This window comes from Myotis myotis, unplaced genomic scaffold (genome assembly GCF_014108235.1).
Source record: "Myotis myotis isolate mMyoMyo1 unplaced genomic scaffold, mMyoMyo1.p scaffold_m19_p_20, whole genome shotgun sequence".
Taxonomy (NCBI): domain Eukaryota; kingdom Metazoa; phylum Chordata; class Mammalia; order Chiroptera; family Vespertilionidae; genus Myotis; species Myotis myotis.
In genome coordinates, this window is record NW_023416325.1 from 4,995,117 (window position 1) to 5,016,739 (window position 21,623).

At 50.0% G+C, this 21,623-nt stretch overlaps 2 protein-coding genes across 8 annotated transcripts; one reads left to right on the forward strand and one right to left on the reverse strand.

Annotated features, from left to right (window-relative positions):
* Window positions 1-1,762: 1,762 nt before the first annotated feature.
* On the reverse strand, window positions 1,763-15,715 carry ACAD8 (acyl-CoA dehydrogenase family member 8). Its single transcript, XM_036354212.1, has 11 exons — window positions 15,494-15,715; window positions 9,972-10,072; window positions 9,380-9,549; window positions 8,683-8,792; window positions 7,933-8,009; window positions 7,310-7,447; window positions 6,132-6,267; window positions 5,937-6,034; window positions 5,472-5,624; window positions 4,763-4,865; window positions 1,763-2,587 (listed from the first exon to the last, which is right to left on the reverse strand). Exons 1-11 carry the CDS (start codon window positions 15,600-15,602, stop codon window positions 2,535-2,537), a joined length of 1,248 nt encoding a protein of 415 aa, XP_036210105.1. The 5' UTR covers window positions 15,603-15,715; the 3' UTR covers window positions 1,763-2,534.
* Window positions 15,690-21,516, forward strand: THYN1 (thymocyte nuclear protein 1). Of its 7 annotated transcripts, XM_036354222.1 has the most exons (7): window positions 15,848-16,232; window positions 18,145-18,326; window positions 19,113-19,181; window positions 19,719-19,811; window positions 20,560-20,655; window positions 20,866-21,016; window positions 21,333-21,516. In XM_036354222.1, exons 1-7 carry the CDS (start codon window positions 16,190-16,192, stop codon window positions 21,377-21,379), a joined length of 681 nt encoding a protein of 226 aa, XP_036210115.1. In that variant the 5' UTR covers window positions 15,848-16,189; the 3' UTR covers window positions 21,380-21,516. The 7 variants fall into 7 exon arrangements, with proteins under 7 accessions (XP_036210112.1, XP_036210110.1, XP_036210115.1 ...); XM_036354219.1 differs by adding an exon at window positions 15,690-15,797 and having other exon boundaries at window positions 16,149-16,232; window positions 20,560-21,516; XM_036354217.1 differs by having other exon boundaries at window positions 15,843-15,940; window positions 16,149-16,232; window positions 20,560-21,516.
* The last annotated feature ends 107 nt before the right edge of the window (window positions 21,517-21,623 follow it).

The window sequence follows — 21,623 nt, forward strand, 5'->3', positions numbered from 1 at the left end:
ATGACGATGAACTGTGCACCTGTTTTATGAGGTTATTATAAGGTCAAATCACATAAAATAAGGGGAGTCATTTTGAAGAAGTCCTAGCACCCTAAGTATTCCAGGTATGTTCATTACGATTGTGCTTAACGCACGGTACAAGGATTACTGTGGACCGTGTGCTTTTTAGGGAGAGTGGAAGAGAGAGGGGAAAGACAGAGAGAACTAGCCATGTGTGAGAAACACATCGATTGGTTGCCTCCTGCACGAGCCCTGACCAGGGTCCAGGCTGGGGAGGAGCCTGCAACCAAGGTGCGTGCCCTTGACCGGAATCGAACCCTGTAGGCCAGTGGCAGGGGAGTTCTAAATTGGATAGGAGACACTTGGTGGGTCACGTTCTGGGCACTGAGGCAACGGATCCTTGCTGGGAACACTCAGCACGGATTATTCAAGGTTGGGTCTCAAAGGCAGAGAAAACTGTTTTTGTCTTTTCTGAACCTTCACCTTGCAACTGTGCCCAACGGCTATGCGTAGTGCCTGCCTGGGCTCCGCTCACTGAGCAAGGCTGTCTGAATCCCTCCTCAGAGAACGTGGCCTTTGGCGTACACCTTATGAAGCCGGGCACCCTGTGGCAGGGAAACGGCTGCACTTACTGTGTCTGCCCAGGGCTGCTGCTGGAACGGAGGCCCGATGGTAAGAAAGCATCGATGCTGGGACGGCCTCGGAGGCCTGGCTTCCGTTGGGCCCTGAGGAAGGTCGGAAGGTCGGAAGGTCATGGGATGACCATCCTCACCAGTGCTGGCACCTCTTCTGGCTCCAGGATGCCAGTCCTGACGCTGTCACTCAGGTTGGTGGCTGTCATGAGCTCTTGGATCTCCGTCTTCAACAGCACCTGGACCTCCTGGCAATGGACCCCCACACCAAGGTGAGCCAGCAGACATCACTGAGGCGGGGAGAGAGCTCTTTACCGCTGGGTGGGGAGAGAATCCCGGTGTCTACCTGGACTTTCTCTGGACAAGGGCAAATGAAGAAGCGAATTAGAGCATCGTTTCCATGGGAGACTGAGAAGCTAGCTCTAGAGTGGGGAGAGGGACATGAGAGGGCATCAGTTCTTTATCCAGATCCCAAAACAGGGATGTGTTTAAATGTGCTTTTAATACTTTCAAATGCCTCTGATTACCTCTCGTTTTGTCTTTTCCTCACACTTCCCCTACATCAGTGGCTCCCAACCTTGTTTTGGCCACGCCCCACCTAAGCATCTCTAAAATCCTGATGCCCATCCTATGTAATCACTTCCCCAGCTCACTCTCTTCTGTAGCCCTACCATTTCCTTGTACGACAGCTAGTAAACAAGGCCTTTGGAGGCAGAAATTATTTAAAGTTTGCAGCACACCCATACCCTGTCCCCCTGCAGTGCCAAGCACAGCTCCTTACAGAGAATACGCAATCAAAAGAGAAAATATTTGTCATAGCTAAAGGTGTATATTTTGGTCTCTCTAGACCCTGACTTGTAGTTAACAAAATATCTGGGATATTTTTTCTATAGAGATGAGGGGATAGAATCGAACCTGCAACCTTTGGTATATGAAACGATATTCCAACCAACTGAGCCACACTGGCCGGGTCCAGGGAACTATTTTTTAAAAGCTAATTAGGTAGATTTTTAAAAAAAATTATTACTCCAAAATCTAGTTAAGTGTTTAAATATTTTTAAATACATTTTTAAAAATAGTTCTAAAGGCTTAGACAGACAGAATAAAAAACCCACTTCAGTGGAGCTTGAGATGGTACAGAAAGGGGTAAATTTTATTTATCAATCAAAGACCTTTAAAAAGAGCAGCTTCATAAAAGAAAACAAAAACGTAGATAGAAAAGATATACTCCAAGTGCTTCCTAGAAAGGGTTCTATAAACTGTGAACACTATTCCTAGATGCTTCTTAAAAAGAACACAAATATTCCGAGTTCCAGGTTGCCTCAGGCCTTGATATTCAGGTGTTCCAGACATCCAGGCACCCAAAGTCACCGCTCAGGGCCAAGTTCCCCTGAGGCGCGTTTATCCTGATTGACTCCGAGGTGTGCTAGGAGGAAGTGCGCCCACAGAAACCTGTGTCTCCAGCTGAGGTGCAGGGGACAGAAAAGACAGGCCACTTTTCTCCATTTCCCCTTCCCCACGCCTTTGCCTCATCAATAGAAACACCCTGCACGGAGCACCCAGCTTCCTGGAGGAGGATCCGGTGAACCAGCACACGCAGGCAGATCGAGACCATGTGGCTGCAGAGAGGACTACGGTCGCTGATGCGTCATCATCAGGCACTTGTGCTTCAGGAAACACGGCAGTGGCCTCGCGACACCCCACCAAGGCTGCTCTGCCAGGCCTCCGACGAGGCTGCGCCAGCCCCACAGCGCTCATGCCGACACTGAGGCAGGTCCTCTTCGGAGGGCTCGGGCCTATGACCTTATTCATGATTCATATGTAACAGAACCGTCCATCAGGGGCCACTCAACACTAGTTCAAGTGCACATTCCACACAGTGGCAGAGCACCGCATCCAGCGCTACTGCTGAAGCAGGCTTCGCGAGATCAGCATCCTCATCACTTCGTTGCTGCCTGGAAGAGGGAGGAGTAAGAATGAAGCAGTGAGTAGCAGCCAAGTGTGCCTGAGAACTCGGCAGCGTCTGACCAGGGTGTGCACGCCTCGCTCAGGGTAGGCATGATGCAAATGACGATGCTTGCTTTTATCCCGGCAGGGGACCAAATTGCCACAGACTTCTCTCCAAAGTACAGAGAAAGGTCAGAAAGTGAGGAATAAATTTACTTTTATAAAGACCTCTCCTGCCCTGGCCGGTGGGGCTCGGTTGGGCATCATCCCGTGAACTGAAGGGGTTGCTGGTGTGATTCCAGGTCAGGGACGTGCCCAGGCTGTGGGCTCTGTCCCCAGTAGGGGGCATGCAGGAGGCGGCTGATGAATGTTCTCTCTCCCTCTCCCTTCCTCTCTCTATAAAAATCAATAAACTATTCTTTAAATAAATAAACCTCTCCTGATGGTAAAGTGCTTATATTAGGTAAAAGAAGAAGAAATGGTGTATATGTAGTATAATTCTATTTTTTTTTAATGTACCTAAAGAAGCATAGAAAAAGACCAAAGGAGATATTTTTTGGACTTACACACGAAAGGAGTCCAAATTATTAATTCTGGATGTGGAAACATAAGTGATTTTTTTTTACTTATATTTTATAAATTTTCAACAATAAATACACAAATTTATTTGGTAATCAGAACACTCAATTTTAAAAGAACAAACATTTTCCCTGACACGGGAGGGGTGTGTGTGTGTGTGTGTGTGTGTGTGGCAATGGCTTGCTTCATTTTTACAATGGCTTCTAATGCAAAGAGAAATAGGAACCTCTATGAGGGATGAGATCATACATCTCAAATAAAATCAAGTCTAAAATTCCTGATTTATCCAATAACAAAGTCCACGATAGACAAAGGGATAAGGATCAGCGCCGGGTTTTCCCTGAGTGGATGACGTGCAGCCTGATACAGAAGTGCCTGGCTTTTCCCACTCACTCTGAGGGGTGAAGGCTGGGTGAAATCGAGGTAGTTTCCTACACTCACAACGCTGGGTGAGAAAGTGACGGCGGGAGTAGAGGAGGAGACCGACTCGTGTGAGCACTAGAATGGAGCGCACACACACTAGTATTTGGGGATGAGGTGTGCGAGTGTGGCTCTCAGAAAAGCAGCAGCAGCCCCACTTGGAAACTTGCTACAGATGCAAACTGTCTGGCCACCCAAGACCCTGAGACAGGAACTCGGTGGGGCCCAGCCACCTGTCCTCACAAGCCCTCCAGGCGACTCTCAGGCGTGCTCAGGTCTGAGAAGGCGGCTTGGCGGGGCAGGAGAGCCCGTGCTCAGAGGCCCATGAAAGCAGCCCCACATTGTTCCACTGAAAGTCGCTTAGATAAGCCGCTGCCCGTCGGCTGTCCCTGCCGTGTAACAACCCCGGACACCTGTACCAGCTGGAGCAACAGAGAAGGGATTTCAAGGCGTGTGCACTGGTGTGGAGAGTGACGGCCAACAGCTTACAGTGTAAGCCAGGGGTCCTCAAACTTCTTAAACAGGGCGCCAGTTCACTGTCCCTCAGACCGTTGGAGGGCCAGACTATAGTTAAAAAAAAAAACCTATGAACAAATTCCTATGCACACTGCACATATCTTATTTTGAAGTAAAAAAACAAAACGGGAACAAATACAATATTTGTATTTGCATGTGGCTCGCGGGCCGTAGTTTGAGGACCCCTGGTGTAAGCCTTACACAATTCCCACCCAAACGTGTGATTTCCAAGAAGCTGCCCATACACTCATGACTATTTCACTGGAAAGTGCAGTAGCAATATTGACAGAAATGTCCTTTAGACCATCTGGCTGATCACCAGTTGGAAAGGCAGTGGGTGATCACTGGCTCCCATTTGACCTTTCAATCACTGTACAGAAGTCTAGGGATTCCTGAGGACCAAGTACTTCCTTTACCACAGTCAAGAATAGTCGCTGCTAGAGTTTTCAAAATGTTTTCTCATGTATCACCTCAGGTTAAGCCTTCTCTAAAATTTACAAAGAAAAAGACGAGAAGAGAAGCGACTCCCAGGCTGGAGCCCTCTGGGGGCAGCACAGGTCCTCCTGGAGCAGGGCAGGAGGCGGCAGGCAGGAAGATGCCGCCGACGGGGCCTGGCTGGTGATCCTGTGAGTGCCCTGGAGGGAGAAAACCGCCGCTAGGGGCTTTACCTTCCAGGATCTGATGGACCCTGCAGTCCCGCATGTACTGCTGGACGGCATAGTCCTTCAGGTAGCCGTAGCCTCCGTGCATCTGCAAGGCCTGGTTGCAGATCTGCAGGGGGACACAGATTAGGCATCTTTACTTCAGGAAGCCGGAACCAGTGGCTTCTCTCTCCACCCTCACCCGCAATCTGCTGCGAACTAATGTTACAAAGAACCACCTCCGGATAACCAGCCACGCAGGAAAGGGGCTGCAGCTCTGTGGTCAGAGACAAGGGACGTCCACCTGCTGAGTGGGTCAGTCCCCACCCGACAGGCAGAGCAGAGCCCCAGCTTCCGGGCTCGCAGGGAGGAGCCATCTGCAACCACCACGGCTGGGATTCTATGAAGCTAAGGTGCCATCTAGTGGCAACAACACAGCCTCAGTGTGGGATGGCTTTGCCCCTGACATTGTACACACAGCACATTGGAGCAGGAGGCACTGGGCTGCTCTGCACCTTCTTCCGAAGACAGGTCTCATCCAGCACACAACCGAAGGGCAGTGACCGAGTAACCTGTGTGGCGGCCTGGAGCAGGTGAAAAGCCAGCTGGGGCGCCCCTGGCAGGCCGTCCAGAGTTAACTTACATCCTTAAGCCCCAAGGCCCCCTGCAGCATCCCAGGAGCGGACCTAGCAGATGCCCCTGGTTCACAGGAGAGCCAGAGTGCACCATCACTTACAGCGAAACATTCGTCTGTAGCGAAGAGCTTGGCCATGGCGCACAGGGCCACCGCATCTTCCCGCTCCTCCTGCAGGGCCACCGCCGCGCTGCGGACCATCAGCCGCGAGGCCACCAGCCTTGTGGCCATATCAGCCAGCTTGAACTGCAGGTACTAGGGCAAGAGGGGAGACGAGAACCAGTCGAGCAGGCGGCTTCCAGCAGCACCTGATCTGGGGCCTCTGTGGGATCTCCAACGAGGCACCCTCCTGAGTGACTCGCAGTCTCAAGCCTCCTGCCTCTTGCAGAGGAAATGTACTGCCTGGAGTCCAGTCCACTGCACTGGCCCTGCACGGACATTACTGCCTCTGGAAAACACTACTGATAGACAGAGAGTAGAGGCTCCAGCTAAGACCAGGCAGAATTCCACTCTCTGCCAGAGAACGTGGGCCACAGACCAGGTCTCGGGCTGGAACCGGGCAGTTACCTGGTTACTCGCCAGGAGCGCTCCGAACTGCTTCCGGACATTGAGGTGGTCTCGGGTGAGGACGACTGAAGCATGAGCAGCCCCAACAGAGCAAGAAGCTAGGAAGGAAAGTGCAGACACTTCGACTCAGCCAGGAGGACAGTGCTGCCCGCCCCAGCCCGCTGCCCTCCCTGCCCTCTCCCTTCGAGGTCTCACCAACATTGATCCTTCCTCCATTCAGGCCTTTCATGGCGATAAGGAAGCCTTGCCCCTCGTTCCCAATTCTGTTGGCCACAGGGACAGCACAGTCTTCAAAGATGACGGCACGGGTTGGCTGCGAGTTCCACCCCACCTGGCAACGCACAGTTGCTGGTATAAAGCTCTTAGCTCAGCGGTTCTCAACCTGTGGGTCGCGACCCCTTTGGCGGTCGAACGACCCTTTCACAGGGATCACCTAAGACCATCCTGCATATCAGAGATTTACATGGCGATTCATAACAGTAGCAACATTACAGTTATGAAGTAGCAACGAAAATAATTTTATGGTTGGGTGACAACATGAGGAACTGTATTTAAAGGGCCAGAAGGTTGAGAACCACTGTCTTAGCTGCACAATGTTTTAAATATGCCAAGTCCAAGCACATGCTGGCAGGACAGAGGGCCACGGAGCGGGGGGGGTTGGGGGGGGGAAGGTCAGTGGCTCGGGTCCCCAGAAGTCTATTTAGGGGCTATCTCATTACCTGACTTCTCCCCAAAGGTCCTACTAACCGTAACAGTACATATCGCAGGTACATGACTGTGCCAGTCATCTGGCCTAACAAATCTGAATGGGCCTCACCCTAATTACCAGCCACAGTTACATAATTACAGCTACACTATTCATGGCGTGGCGATGAGCTTTCTTAACCCTAGCAATGTCTTCTCAAAGCACCATGGGAATACTCTCTCTGTGAGCATGGCTGAAACATCCACAGTCATCTCTAATGAGTTAGGCTTCATTTTTACGTGAAGAAGAAAAGTGACCCATCTACATCATTCCCGAGACTTCTAGTCAACTCCAGGTCTTCCATATGTATATATTCTTGGGATAACAGAAGCCGGATAAGAAATACAGGCCACAATGGCAAGAGGAGAGATGACAGGGAAATCACTCACATTGAAGCAACAGGCAGCTGTGGACTGACGGGCAAACTGCCACTTTCACCAGTGGCCTAGAGTTTTGTTGACGGTGCCTTATTCTATTTTATATGTCCCCGTCAAAACCCTACTAGAGGCAACTGCCTCCAAGGCAAGCTGGAAAGCATGAGAAGCTACTTCGTCAAACAGGGCGGAGCGTGCTCTGGCAGGGGCGTCTCAGAGCTTGACTCGCTTCTTGTCAACAGGCACTTACTTACCTTCTTTTCCTTCTTGCCGAAGCTGAGGCCAGGGGTCCCCTTCTCAACCACTATGCACGAGATGCCTTTGGGGCCTGGTCCTCCCGTTCGGCACATGACCACATAGATGTCCGACTCCCCTCCACCACTGATGAAGGCCTGTGGGGTGGCAGGGGGTGTGCACAGGGATCAAGGACGCCTGGGTTCTCAGAGCCCGCCATCCGGGAAAACACCTGGGGGCCTCCCGACCACAGGACACTAAGACAAGCATGTCAAACTCGTGGCTAGTGGGCCGCAGGCCTCGTTTAATGCGGCCCGCCGGCCGCGAGTTTGACATACTTGCGCTAAGAGGTACAATGGCACAGATATAAGAAGGGGCAGAAAAGACACTGCACTGACTGGGAAAGCAGGGATCCAGCTGATGAGGCTGTAAGAAGCACAGACAAAAATGAACGAAATGACCTGGAACCAGACCAGAAGAGACAGAAACGGGAAGGCGAATAAAGGGAAGCGGGTCAGAGGCTCTCTTCCCAACATGTGAAAATCCTACGGGATATCAACTGGCAGACAGCAAGGATCCAGGCGCTGTCAGCAAGAAGACGGGAACAATCTCAAGTGGTTCTGGGAGGAGAGCATGCTGGTACCTTGGAGCCATTGAGGACGTAATGATCTCCTTGCCGTTTAGCTGAGGTCAAAAGGGAGGCAGCATCGCTCCCACTTCCTACGGCAGGGACCGGAGAGAAAGCAGAGGGTGGCGCGGAGAAAGTCAGTGAAGGGAAGGGAGCTCCAGCCTGTTTCCATCTCCTAGGAAACCTTCCCATATAAACAAACTTAGAGTTTGGTCCTTTAAAATCCAGAGGGCCGAAGGAACTCTCTGTGCTGGGTAAAAACTGCATATACAATCAGACTGTGTCCATCCTCATCTCACTAGCTTACAGTGAGCCTCCTAGAACAGCGGTCGCCAACCTTTCAGACCTCACGGACCACCAGTGGTCCTCGGACCACCGGTTGGCGACCGCCGTCCTAGAAGGAGCCTGGAGAAACTGTGCCCTCGAGGCTTCTTAGTCTGTAACTAAGTCATGACAGTCTGTTCCTCTTAGCAAATACCGGGTTCTGTGTAGCAATGGGCTAAGGCAGTGGTCGGCAAACTCATTAGTCAACAGAGCCAAATATCAACAGTACGACGATTGAAATTTCTTTTGAGAGCCAAATTTTTTAAACTTAAACTATATAGGTAGGTACATTTTTATTAACTTTACTCCTAAGGCTTAGGAAGAGCCACACTCAAGGGGCCAAAGAGCCGCATGTGGCTCGCGAGCCGCAGTTTGCCGACCACGGGGAGTGCTCAGTGACCGTACTTGAGTGCCATCTCACCTGTAGACCGGCAAACCCACCTGGCTCAGTGAGGCAGTAGGAAGCAAACTTCTCCATGGTGCAGAGTGGTGGGCAAAACCGGTGCCTCTGTTCCTCACTGCCAAAGGTATCGATCATCCAGACACACATGCTGACAGGCACAGCGAGAAGGGAAGACATTCACAGACATAAAGATGAAAAAGGAAATGGGAGAGGGCAGGGGAGGGGGAAAGGGAACAAAGGCAGGAAGGGAGACAGAAGCAGAAGAGAGAGTGAGAAGGGAAAAGTCACAATTGAGGCAATTCGACTTTAATGGAAAGGCCTGGATTAGGAACCTATTCCTGGAACTCGCCTCGCCCAGAGACAACCAAGGCTAAGTATTTCTCACTTGGATGTTCACGCTGCTTCTAATTAGGCTAACGGAGCTCCCTAGACTTCAGAGCTTTCTGTACTTTCCCAGAGTCCTGGAGGTTTCCTCTGGGGGCTGAAGAACAGGGGAGCAGGGCCCTGATGGGTGTGTGGCCCCTCTCCACTTAGGCTGTGGGGGAAGGCAGGAGGCCCGACTCTCTGAGAACATACAAGGTAACAGACGAGAGGCCAGCAGGCAGCAGAAGACCTCCTGCGAAAGAAGAACTTTCACAGTCTGGTTCTGAAAAGATAAACCTTTTCCCTGTTTATCGGAAACTTCCTAGTCAACCCAGGTGAGACCTCACTGTGCTTTTCAGGGGCGGCACTCACTTGTGGATGCTGATGTAGGCGGTGGTGCTGGTGCAGCCCGTCGCCAAGGCTTCAAAGATGACAGAGGCATCGAGCCGGGACAGTCCTGACCCACCGACGTCCGTGCGTACGTAGACCCCACCAAAGCCTAGCTGGGCTGCCTTCCGCATCATGTCCACGGGGAACAGTTCCTGTGTACGAGAGAGAGGGGGTCCGCAGGGAGTGAGCCACGGGTGGACTTTTCTTTAGAGGGCTCGCTGAGGGGTTAAGATGTTTGAGTCTGGGGGATTCTCTCCACTTAGTATGCCCATCTGTCATCTCCGCAGGGGAATCAGCTAAAATGCCTTCTGGGAGAACCGGTTTCCCGGCATTAACGTTTCTTTCATTATCTACAGCTGCCTTGGTTTTAGAAGTGGTCTGAATCTTTGCACAGTGTAAACTGAACAAAACAAAACCGGTATCCGCAAGAGGAGGAGGGTGCCTCGAGGAAAGGAATCAAATCGATACCAGCACTCACACGCATAGGTGGAGATTAAACACCTAACGCTTAGGACTACAAGCAGAGGAAGAAAAGGCAATTGTTGGAACATCGGGCCACAAGGAAAACTCCTACCTTCTGGTCCCACTCTGCCATATGGGGAGCCATCTCCCGGGCTGCAAAGTCAAAGGCCACTTTCTGATATCCTTTCTGTTCTTCATTTAGTCCGATGGAAGCTGTGGGCAAGATTGCACGCATGCAGTTCCAGAACAGGGGTCCAGGAAAAGGACTGCTAACAAGGGTCACCAGGAAGGTGGGACGGTGGACTTGCTACAGCATTTCCCATACACAGTTCTTCCCTTAACACCCAAAGACAGACCTCACCCACCATCAACCAGTTCTGTTGGTGTAGTGTCACCTTTCTCTTTCTTCCTTTACTCCCAAGTGGATCAGCTGACTTTATTTACCTACCAGTTTATTCTTTCAATACTCTTATCTCTTCCTCCTCATAAATTCCACATCCTATATAATAAAAAGCTAATATGCAAATTGACTGAATGGCGGAATGACCAGTTGCTATGATGCGCACTGATCACCAGGGGGCAGACGCTCAATGTAGGAGCTGCCCCCTGGTGGTCAGTGTGCTCCCACAGGGGGCGTGCTGCTCAGCCAGAAGCCAGGCTCACAGTTGGTGAGCTCGGCAGTGGTGGTGGGAGCCTCTCCCATCTCCGAGGGCTCCTGGACTGCGAGAGGGTGCAGGCCAAGCTGAGGGACCCCCGTGAGTGCACAAATTTTGTGCACCAGGCCTCAAGTTGAAATAATAATAAACACACACTGACCCTCAAATCACGGCAAACATATTTTTCCTTTAGGATGTCCTCCTACCTGTTCTGTGTTAGTGTCCTGGGAAAGCCCTGCCCTATCTATGTATGCTGGTACCTGTCCACAGCTGTCCATCTGTACCAACATTCACTTTGAAAGATCAATTGGGAAAGAAAAAGCTGTATACTTTGGCTAACGTTGCAAATTAGGACAAGGTCGCTCACTGAGAAGTGTTGATGGAAGCGTTTCAGTGCTGAAAGCATGGCTAAGGCCTTACTAAATCTGTGTTCACCCATGGACTGGGGATTCTCAGAACACTCTCTATCCTAACAGTGCTGTGACTGAGTAACTCCTTCACTTCTAGCTCTAAGATACTTAGAAGCTAAGGACAATGAATAACTGAGCAGCACCAACGGGAGAAGTTTCTGAAGAGCTTAAACACTGCGTGGAAGGCTGCACCCCGTGTAGTTCATCAGGGGTGGTGCCCTCCGGGAGGAAGATAGCTGCGTCTGCCTGCTTAAAACAGGGACTATTCCATTTACAATATCATTACAAGTTTTTCTTAGCCCGTCAGTTCCCCTCATGACATGAACATTAAGCATTTTTCACAACTTGTTAGAAAACTGCACCGAGAGAAAGAGAGAGAGAGAGAGAGAGAGAGAGAGAGAGAGAGAGAGAGAGAGGAGTGACTTGGAAAGCAGAGCTTGCAAGTCAACCAGCTAGTGAAGTAAGATCTAAAATACGTTTCCTGTTTGGCAAGGTAGTGCAGACTTTAAAATTAAACTGACTTCAGCGCCGCCCTAGCCGGTTTGACTCAGTGGACAGAGCGTCAGCCTGCGGACGGAAGGGCTCCAGGTTGGATTCCGGTCAAGGACATGTACCTAGGTTGCAGGCTCCTGGTAGGGGCCGGTGCAGGAGGCAACCAGTCGATGTGTTTCAAACACATCGATGTTTCTCTCTGTCTTTCCCACTCTCCCTAAAAACCAATGGAAAAATAACCTCAGGTGAGGATTAACAAAAACAACCAAACAAAATAAATACTTCAGTGCCTAACACCAACGCACAGCCCTTCTGGCAGGGAGCATGTGCTGGTGGCAGAGTTCCTCTGGGGCAGTGCTGGGCACCTCCCGTGTGCGGCAGGCGGAAGCCGTCTGTCTGTCCCACGACTCTCGTTAAAAGGGAAACTCAGAAATGAGTCACTGTGAGGATTAGGGATTCGGCAGCCTTGAGAAGCCGGGAGCAGAAACCTTATGGTAGGTGTTTCCCGCAGGAACAGCCTTAGGGATAAAATCATGAATTCCCAACTGGGAGTCGGGCCACTTATGTGCACAGTTCTGCAGAAATGCCCTGAAGGTATCGCTCAAAGACCATTCCCCAAAGAGGATTTGCGGACTGTCTACTGGGGACAGTGCTGGGGTCACCAAGGTGAATATGGGCCGCTCACACATAAATGGTAGCAGTGCAAGCATCTCACTAGGTAAGAGACGTGCTACGGAATTTCGGTCCCAGCAAGGGCTCCATAAACGTTTACAGTCATTATTATTTGACAGAGTAAAACAAGTAGTTCGAGGAAAAACTAGATTTAAATGACAAGCTAAGTAAAAAATAGGGAACAGGTGTATGCAAGTTGTATGTATAAGTAAATACAACATAGTCACATTTTTTAAGATGACCAAACAGTCAATGTTAGCTAAAGGAATGCTAACGAAAGGAGAGCATTACTTGAAGGGGGGAAAAAAGTGGAAGAAGTCAATTAAAAAGCCAATTACACACACGAAAGCATAGTTACTAGTGAAAAATACCTACGGTCCCAGAAAACACACCATAAAAACAAAGCAAACACCTCGTGATGTTGGCTGGAGTTACTGGCAGAGTTCAAGAAACCAGCACACACACACACACACACACACACACACACGCACACGCACACGCACACATACACACACATGCTAAAATGGTAAAGCCAACTGGAAAAAGAGTCCAATTGAGACAAGGAAAGCCTTCACTGTACAGCAACTGAAGTACAATAAGTAAGGGGTGAAAACACACAAAGAAAAGCTCCCAATAATATGAATCTTTAAATGCACCCACAGTACAGAACCAATATCCTATTCGAGAATCTTGGTGTCCAGGGAATCTTGCCGTGGGAAGGTCCAGCGCCGGACAAGGAATGGGTCATGTGCGCTCTGGTTCTGAAATGATTAACCCTGCAACGTCCGTAAGTCCGGTGCAGCTCAAAGCTCAGTTATCACAGTGCAAAACAAGGGGCTCCACTAGACACGAAATAAATTTCCTCGTGTGTAAAATGATAGTATCTGCCAAAGGAGGGCACTTTAGATAAAGGCATAATATATACTGAAACATCATAAAACCAGCTTTCTTAAAAATCATTTTTCACATTAAAATATGCAATGAAACAATGAGAAACGTTTGTTGATCGCTTCCATGAATTTGATATTTTAACATGCAGGACGACCTATGGAAGGGGCAACGTCCTCTTCTTATTTTACCATTTAAAAAAGACAATTTCCTTTAAGAATGTGGAAAAGCGCCTCATTGGCTAAAGTTATTCCACAAGATTCTAGAAATCCCCAGAACTGATATTTAAACAAATATTTACCTACTTGTTGACAGAACTACTCCCTATCCCCTCTGGCAAGGAGTTAATCCTGTTTAACAGTGGTTCTCAACCTTGGCTGCACATTAGAATCACCTGGGAATCTTTTTTAAAAAAAATATATTTTATTGATTTTTTACAGAGAGGAAGGGAGAGGAATGGTTAGAAACATTGATGAGAGAGAAACATCGATCAGCTGCCTCCTGCGCACTCCCCACTGGGGATGTGCCCGCAACCAAGGTACCTGCCCTTGACCGGAATCGAACCTGGGACCCTTGAGTCCCCACTATCCACTGAGCCAAACCAGTTAGGGCTCACCTGGGAATCTTTTTAAAATCCTGATTTCTGGGCCTCATCCTCCGGAAATTCTGTTTCTTGGTTACTAATGTTGTGGCCCCACCCCATAACAAAGAAACAGAATTTCCGGAGGATGAGGCCCAGAAATCAGGATTTTAAAAAGATTCCCAGGTGACTCTAATGTACAGCCAAGGTTGAGAACCACTGCTGTTTAACAAGTTCTAGTGCTAACCAGGGCAGCACCTTGTGAAGGTGGTTTAGGACATTGAGAGGTAAACAGTCTCCTAGTCCTTAGTGCAGCGGTTCTCAACCTGTGGGTCGCGACCCCTTTGGGGGTCGAACGACCCTTTCACAGGGGTTGCCTAAGACCATCGGAAAACACATATATAATTACATATTGTTTTTGTGATGAATCACTGTGCTTTAATTAGGTTCCATTTGTAACAATGAAATTGGGGGTCACCACAACATGAGGAACTGTATTAAGGGGTCGCGGCATTAGGAAGGTTGAGAACCACTGGTCTAAGGGATTCGCAGACTCTCCTGCTGTAAAGAAAAGCGTCATTTATTTTAAAACATGTGTTTCAGAGGGAAAAAAGTGGTGCTGGGTGCTGCTGCCAGCCTGGCTCCTCGCCCTCCTGTTATTCACACCTACGCTACCTGCCTGACCCCTAAAGACACTCAGCTCTGTAAGCTCTGGTGGTTTCCCACTTGCAAAGTATTCCCTTTTCTTTTAGGAATGTCGACAGTAAAAGTGTTTGCTAGCTACCGATGTCAAGGTATAAAGTCTGATTAGCAAATCTTGCATTACCTAGAGCTCTTGTCCCTCTACTGCCACCAGCACCAGGCTTTTTACATTCTTACTGCCTTTATGACCTGTTGTTACGATTTAAAAACAAAAACCACCACCACCACCAGTCACGGGTTGCGGCACCTGTCTAAGCACCCACTCCTTACCTAAACGCAGGGCTGGTAACAGAGCTGTGAGGGTAAATGTAAGGCCCTGAGCTATTGTACTTATTTCCTAAGTCAACTTACAAAACATATCAAGGGGCTGATGATAGACACCAAGTTTAAGGAAGGTCTGCGCAACCAAGGAACGGCGTTAGCAGCGCGGAGTGAGCTGTATTCGCTACAAAGTACAGTGGGGCCTTGACTTACGAGTGTCCCGACTAACGAGTTTTTTGGGTTGATAGAGTAATTGGAGTTAACCAATTAAACTCGTAAGTCAAGACCCCACTGTCCTTTCATAGCTCCATCTAGCGTCAGAGGACCCCGCGTGGTAGGAAGACACTGTCAGCCAAGAATCTGCAAGTGCCTCCAGAGCAGAGCAGCGATTTTCAACCTTTTTCATCTCATGGCACATAAACTAATTGCTAAAACTCTGCCGCACTCCATATATATATATGTATAATCTCAAAAAAAAAGGTATAGTTTGGATCCATTCACACCGTCGGCTATTGCTGTGTCGGCTGTTACCACTTCTTTATCTGCAATCTAAGGAGAAAGAGGTCAATGTCCGTGACTAAGCAGTCCGGGTCCTGCATGTTTTACACATTCCGGTGGGAAATCGCTGCTCCGGGCGGTGGGGAGGGCGGCGGAAAGGACGGGGCTCAGGAGCCGTGAGGCCTGGACCACATGGTTCAGAGCCGGCTCCGCCACCATGTCTGCCCGAGGGGGTGCGGGGGTGCGGGGGTGCGGGAGAGGTAGCAGGCGAGGCCGAGGGGCGCAACAGGCTGGCGGAGGTCCGAGAGCGCAAAGTCCGCTCGGGGGCCACCCAGGTGGATCGGACAGGGTGACCGCCATGGGTGACAGGCGGCAGGCGGCGCCGACCTCCCGGGGCAACAGCGCGCTCCGCGGGCGCGGAGACCACGGCCCCAGCCCGGGCCCCGGGCCACCTGTTCCCCAGGGGGAGCCTTACGGTCGATGCAGGAGACCAGGCTCCGGTGGCCGCGCTCGGCGGGAGCCCGGGCGCCGCCGCGAGGGCAGCAGAGCCGCGCTCCGAGTCTCAGGCCGCTGCTCCGCCACATCGCTCCGCTCCCAGCTCCCGCCAGGGCCCGAGAGCTCCTGACCTAGGCCGGCCCCCGCGGCCCAACCCCGCGGCGGCAGCCCCATTCCCGGCTACGGCCCTGCCCCGCACGCTGGGGGCCGTGGTGCACTCTGGGAGTTGTAGTGCACTCTGGGAGCAGCCGCTCTCCCGGCGGCCCCATGCGATCTGGGTTCAGGTGGGTCTGCGTCAGGAGCAGGAACTACAACTCCCAGAGATCCCTGCGGCCTGGGGGTCGGAAGGATGCGCGTTGAAAGGCTTGTCTGCGGAGTAGCGTGTTGGGTTCTAGAGAGTGGCGAACGAATGAGCAAGTTGTCCGAGGAAAGTCGGAGAAAGTTTAGGGGTTAGGTTAAGCGAGATGGAAAATGGGGGTGTAGATAATTGGAGAAGGATTTGAGGGGTGGGAACCCAGTCTGTGTTCTTGGATAAAGAGCCTCAGGGCTGAAACCCCCTTTCAGTCTCGTTGTCTCCATCTGGCTTGGCGCACGTCTCTGGGGGCAAGTGCTGAGCTGCCTCTTGTGTCTCGTAGATTCCAGAATCTTCCGCTCTTGAGCCCGGTGCAGGGAGACCATGCCGAGACCCAGGAAGAGGCTGCATGGGACTGCTGGGCAAGGTGAGCTTGCACCCGGGCTGCAAAAAGGCAGCCTCCCAGAGAACGTTTCTAGGGTGTTGAATACTGTTCACTTCCACTTCCTGCTTGTGGGGAGAGTCCTCTGTGGTCCTCCGCCTTCTCTACTCCCTGCCAGGCTGATACCCAGAGCCCCTCTGCTTGTTTGTTCATTCAAGCAGTAGCTGTTTGGTAAGCACACAAAATATCTGTGATACAGAGTGGCATGTACCGAGGTCAGTAATGTAGTTCCTGCCCTGGCCAGTGTGGCTCAGTTGGTTGGAGCATCACCCCGTACACTGCAAGGTCGCAGGTTTGATTGAGTCTTGGCAGTAACCAGTCTGGGGTGGGGGGTGGGGTTGGGGATGACAGGTGAGGTGGGTGGTGGGGATGGAATGCCTGTGGGAGGCAACCCATGGATGTTTCCCTCCCTCCCTTCCTCTCTCTAAAAATCAATGAAAAGATAACCTCCGTGAGAGTTTAAAGAAAAAAAAGAATATAGTTCCTGCTCTCAGAGAATGCGGACAAGTGAAAGGGTCCAGGAGACTGTATTGCTAGGTGTGAGAGCAGGGAGGAATCACCGGGAAGTCCTTGAGAAGAAAGTGGAATTTGAGACTAGCCTTAAAGCATGGGAAGGCTTTCCACAGGCGGAGAAAACAAGGTGTCCTTTTTATATTCGCAAGGATAAGTGGCATTCTGAGTAGATGACTAGCAGGAACAGAACAAGGTAGAGAAGGTACCTCTGTGGGGAATGGCAGCGTTATTTACCAACACATGGGTGTTTAGTGTGCCCCTTAAAGGGACCACTAGGAACCCGGCTAGGAATGCTCAGGGCATTAGATATCCATAAGTGGTATTTTGTGATGACTGACAGGAGGAGCTTTGACTTGAACCAGAGGCTGTGAATTGAGTGTCATAAAGTGGATTCAGAAAGCCCAGAGTGATTACTGGTTATGTAATCTGGGCTATATTTTCCAGATGCATAAATCATCCCATAGAATATATAGATTAACTGAATTACAATTAGGGTAACAGAGCTCAGAGTCTGTCATGTAGTAAGAATGTCACAACTGCTAGCTACTGAGGGCCTACTATGTTCCAGGCACATTTTCTCTAATTCTCTTAGGATGAAATCCAGTCTTTATCACGTCTACAAAGTCCTGAATGAGTTGTTTCCTCCAACTTCTATTGACACCTTCAGGGAGCAAAAAAGATCAGGCCACAAAAGCACACTGATGGAGCAGGAAAGAAGTATGAGATGATGATAATTATTGCTAATGTTTATTATAATGCCAGGCACTAAGGCCATTGTTTCTATTATTTTTCAAAACAAGTCCATGGAGTAGGGGCTTACTTTTCCTCATTGGAGAGGATAGCTTCAGCAAAGACAGAGTGAGGAAGGGAAGGAAAAACACTGATTTACAAGGGGTGGGGAACCTTTTTCTGTCAAGGGCCATTTGGATATTTAGAACATCATTCGCAGGCCATACAAAATTACCAACTTGAAAATCAGCCTCCTATGTTTGTTCAAACATTGAATTAACTCACCCCTAATGCCTTGGCAGGGCCAGACCAAATGATTTCTCAGGCCTTATGTGGCCCAAAGGCCGGATGTTCCCCACCCCTGACTTAATTAATGTATGCCCAAGTACTCTGCTAGGACCCTTCATTTTAAACCACAACCATGGAAGGTATTCTTACCCCCATTGAATGGATGTTCCAAAGATATCCTGTGAGGTAGGCATTCTTCTTCCATGTTTGTAGATAAGAAATACGTTCAGTAGCTGAGCTGCCACTGCTGCTAACTGAGAGATCCAGGATTTGAATCCGGTCTGACTCCAAAGTCTGTGCTTTCGCCACAATGGAAGCTTACCTCTCAGCAATCATAACAGCTCTCATCTTGCTTCTCCTCTGGCAGACAAGGAGGGACCAGCAGGAAAGCGTACCAAGGCTAAGAACCCTGGTGAGGCACCAGCTACGATGGAGAAATCCAGCCCTCGGGAGACTTCAGCCCTTAAAAAGTGTGGGAACAATGTGAGCAGCTACTGGCTGATGAAGTCAGAGCCAGAAAGCCGCCTGGAGAAAGGTGTGGATGTGAAGGTGAGACCATGTCCCTGGCTCCAATCCCATCAAGCTATTTATTTGGTTTTGCTTTTTTTAAAATAAGAAGTGAACATGGGACACCACAGGGTTCCACTACCAACTTCCTATTTTTGAGGGGTAGGGAACTGGTAGCAAGGAATAAAATCAGCAGGACTGACTACCATCCACTGTCTTTTTTGTGAATCCTCTGTCTAGGACAGGGATGGCAAACTTTTTCTGTCAAGGGCCAGACAGCAAATACCTTAGGCGCTCTGGTCTTATAGCTGCTGTTGCAACTCCGCTGTCGCAAGAACGTGGCATAGACAGGAAGGTAAACAGATGGTGTGGCTGTGTTCCAGTGAAACTGTACTTACAGAACCGGGCTTAGAGCTAGATCTGGCCTGAAGGCTGTAGTTTGCCAACTCAGTTGCCTTTCTCTTGCTACCTGTCAAGCATTATCTCACACTGATCCAGGGAATGAATGTAAAGCAATTTCAAAATAGCCCAGAGGAAACAGATATAGATAACATTTTAATATGTCCAATACAAATAACCAGCAGATTACTTTATGCTCTGGATTATCCATTTAACTAATCCTCTTAGTTAGCAAAGTTAGGTAACACAAAGCTCACTTAATATTTCGCCCCATACAGGTGCCTGTCTAGAGCTATTTCCCGGTAAACTGCGTATTCCCACTGTAGCTGGAGCAACCGCAATGTTTGGGAGGGAATGGTCAGCTTCCCTGTGTTCGTACCAATGGGCCCAGGATTATTTAACGAATGCCTTTCTTTTCCTGTCGCCTAGTTCAGCATTGAGGATCTCCAAGCCGAGCCCAAGCAGATGACATGCTGGGATGGTGTTCGCAACTATCAGGTAAGCTGAGACCTGGAGCGGGAGGAGCGCCTGCCTCCTTCTTAGGCCTTATGCAGAAGCAAAATCTCAGCCAAGGTTGCTTTTCCCCAGAACCCAAACCTAAGAATGTCCTCAAAAATAATCACTCAGATTGCATGCACCTTACAAATGGTGTGTGTTTTAGCCAGCGTCCCAATACAAGTCTGGGTATCTTGGCAAAGGCAAGAACTGAACTGGGGGGATGCACAGACTGGGTGGTTCAGTTGGTTGGAATGTCACCCCGCACACCAAAAGGTGGATTCGATTCCCAATCGGGGCACATACCTAGGTTGTGGGTAGGATCGCCAGTCAGGGCGTGTACAGGAGGCAACCGATTGATGTTTCTCTCTTTGTCTCTCCCTCTCTAAGCATACCCTCTGGGGAGGATTCAGAAAAAATTGAATTTAGGGAAACCACGGTAAAGGAAAACTCACCTAATAAAAGCAGACGAGTTCTGCTAACACTAGCATTTTCCAGCGGGTGGGGAACATAGTTCTTGTTTCTGCTTCCCTGGGGCAGGCCCGGAACTTCCTGAGAGCCATGAAGCTGGGGCAAGAAGCCTTCTTCTACCACAGTAACTGCAAAGAGCCAGGCATCGCAGGACTTGTGAAGGTGAATTGTACAGGCTTGGGTCTGCATCCCCCCCCTTCAGGAGCACTTATTCAGGTAGATAGAGTCAAAGGGTGAACGCTTCAGTAGGTAGCCAAAAAAGTGTCCTCCTCCCATCGCTGCCCTCACAGGAACATGGGAAATGCCCTAGCCCTGTCATGTGACCAGGACTATGACAAGACAGGCCTTCATCTCAGGTCCCAGACATCTCTCCATTGCTATACCTTCTCTTTTCACTCAAAAACAAGCCTGATGGTAGCTCTTCCGAGGCAGGTGTTATCAGGATATTTTTATTAACCAACAATAACCTTTAATATTTGGTTTTAGAATATACTTTTAATATTTCTGTTAAGATGGGGCTGACATCCCGTTTGCCTTAGATCGTGTATAATTTCCAGACTAGAGGCCCAGTGCACAAAATTCATGCACGGGTAGGGTCCCTAGGCCTGGCCGGCCATCAGGGCCTATCGGGGCCTTCCAGCTGCTGGCCGGGGCCTTCCTTCGTTCTGCGCCACACCCTGGTGGTCAGCGTATGTCATAGCGAGTGATTGAATTCCCAGTTGAACTCTCAAGGGGACACTTTGCATATTAGCCTTTTATATATATAGATATCTGAGCCCCCATTGGCTCTAAAGCAAGGCAGATGGGGTAAGAATGTGCAGGGCCAGAAGTGACAGTTGGACTTGGATGAAAGAATTGCCATGGAGCTGACTACACAGGCAAGTGATTGAAGACTTGGTTTTGGTTTCAGATTGTGAAGGAGGCTTACCCAGACCACACACAGTTTGAGAAAAGCAACCCCCATTATGATCCATCCAGCAAAAAAGACAACCCCAAATGGTCCATGGTAAAGATGATTTTTCCTACTTCACGAGGGGAAGGATGGACAGAGAGGGAAAGAGGAGGCTGGGGGAGGTGTGTGTGTGACAGGTCACAGAGCTCAGCTCTGACTCGGACGGGGCTACCCCGACTTTGGAGAACAGAACACCTACAAGCAGCTAACATAGCGGACAGAGTCCAGCGGCACGTCCTTCTGTCCCACACACTTGTCATGCAGGTGGATGTCCAGTTCGTTCGGATGATGAAGCGTTTCATTCCCCTGGCTGAGCTCAGGACCCATCACCAAGCTCACAAAGCCACCGGTGGGCCTTTACAGAACATGGCGCTCTTCACGCTCCAGAGGCTCTCGGTTCAGCCCCTGACCCGAGGTAAGACAGGCCCTGTCCTCGGTCACCCGCATGCCAGAGTGACGCTGGCAACTCACCTTTGCTAACTGCCCAGCCCTGGGCACAGTACTTACCCTGCGTCTGTCTCCTCACCTGTATTGTCCCTGCGGGAGGAGGCATGTCCTGAGTCACCCATCGCTGTGTATGCAGTGCCCAGCAGTGCATGCGTGGCACATAGTAACGCACTCCATAAGTGGGTTTTGAATAACACGAGCGATGCTTAGCTTAGCTTAGCTTCCCCGTTCAAGAGGAGACACAAGACCTAATTCTTCCTTTCTTTTCCCCCCTTTTTTGGTAGAGGAGTTCGATTTTATTTTGAGCCTGGAGGAAAAGGAACCAAGTTAGCCGAGATACTTGCTGGAATGGGCAAGACGTTACTCCAAAGACAACAGGGTGTGCGGAGGCTTGCTTGTTAGGTTCATCTGAGGTTGTGTCCATAGGTGGGTTTTCTGTACTTTTCTCAATAAAACACTAATATCAGAGCTGGCAAGTGTTTCTTCTCCAGCAGCACTGGGTGGTGTGATACTCCCCTGCAGGTCTTTAACCTGCGGGCTGGCTGTTTACCCCGTGGCAAATGCAGGGCTACCTC

Bases quoted from the DNA above. Each gene is read 5' to 3' on its own strand.
- ACAD8 (XM_036354212.1), bottom strand. From the start codon at position 15,602: ATGTGGCGGAGCAGCGGCCTGAGACTCGGAGCGCGGCTCTGCTGCCCT. The intron at 6,268-7,309 runs GTAAGTAAGTGC...GTGCGTTGCCAG, and splicing joins TCGGCAAGAAGGAAAAGAAG to GTGGGGTGGAACTCGCAGCC. The intron at 2,588-4,762 runs GTAAAGCCCCTA...TCCCTCTTCCAG, and splicing joins GGTCCATCAGATCCTGGAAG to GCAGCAACGAAGTGATGAGG.
- THYN1 (XM_036354219.1), top strand. From the start codon at position 16,190: ATGCCGAGACCCAGGAAGAGGCTGCATGGGACTGCTGGGCAAG. The intron at 16,233-18,144 runs GTGAGCTTGCAC...CTCCTCTGGCAG, and splicing joins GCATGGGACTGCTGGGCAAG to ACAAGGAGGGACCAGCAGGA. The intron at 19,812-20,559 runs GTGAATTGTACA...TTTTGGTTTCAG, and splicing joins GCATCGCAGGACTTGTGAAG to ATTGTGAAGGAGGCTTACCC.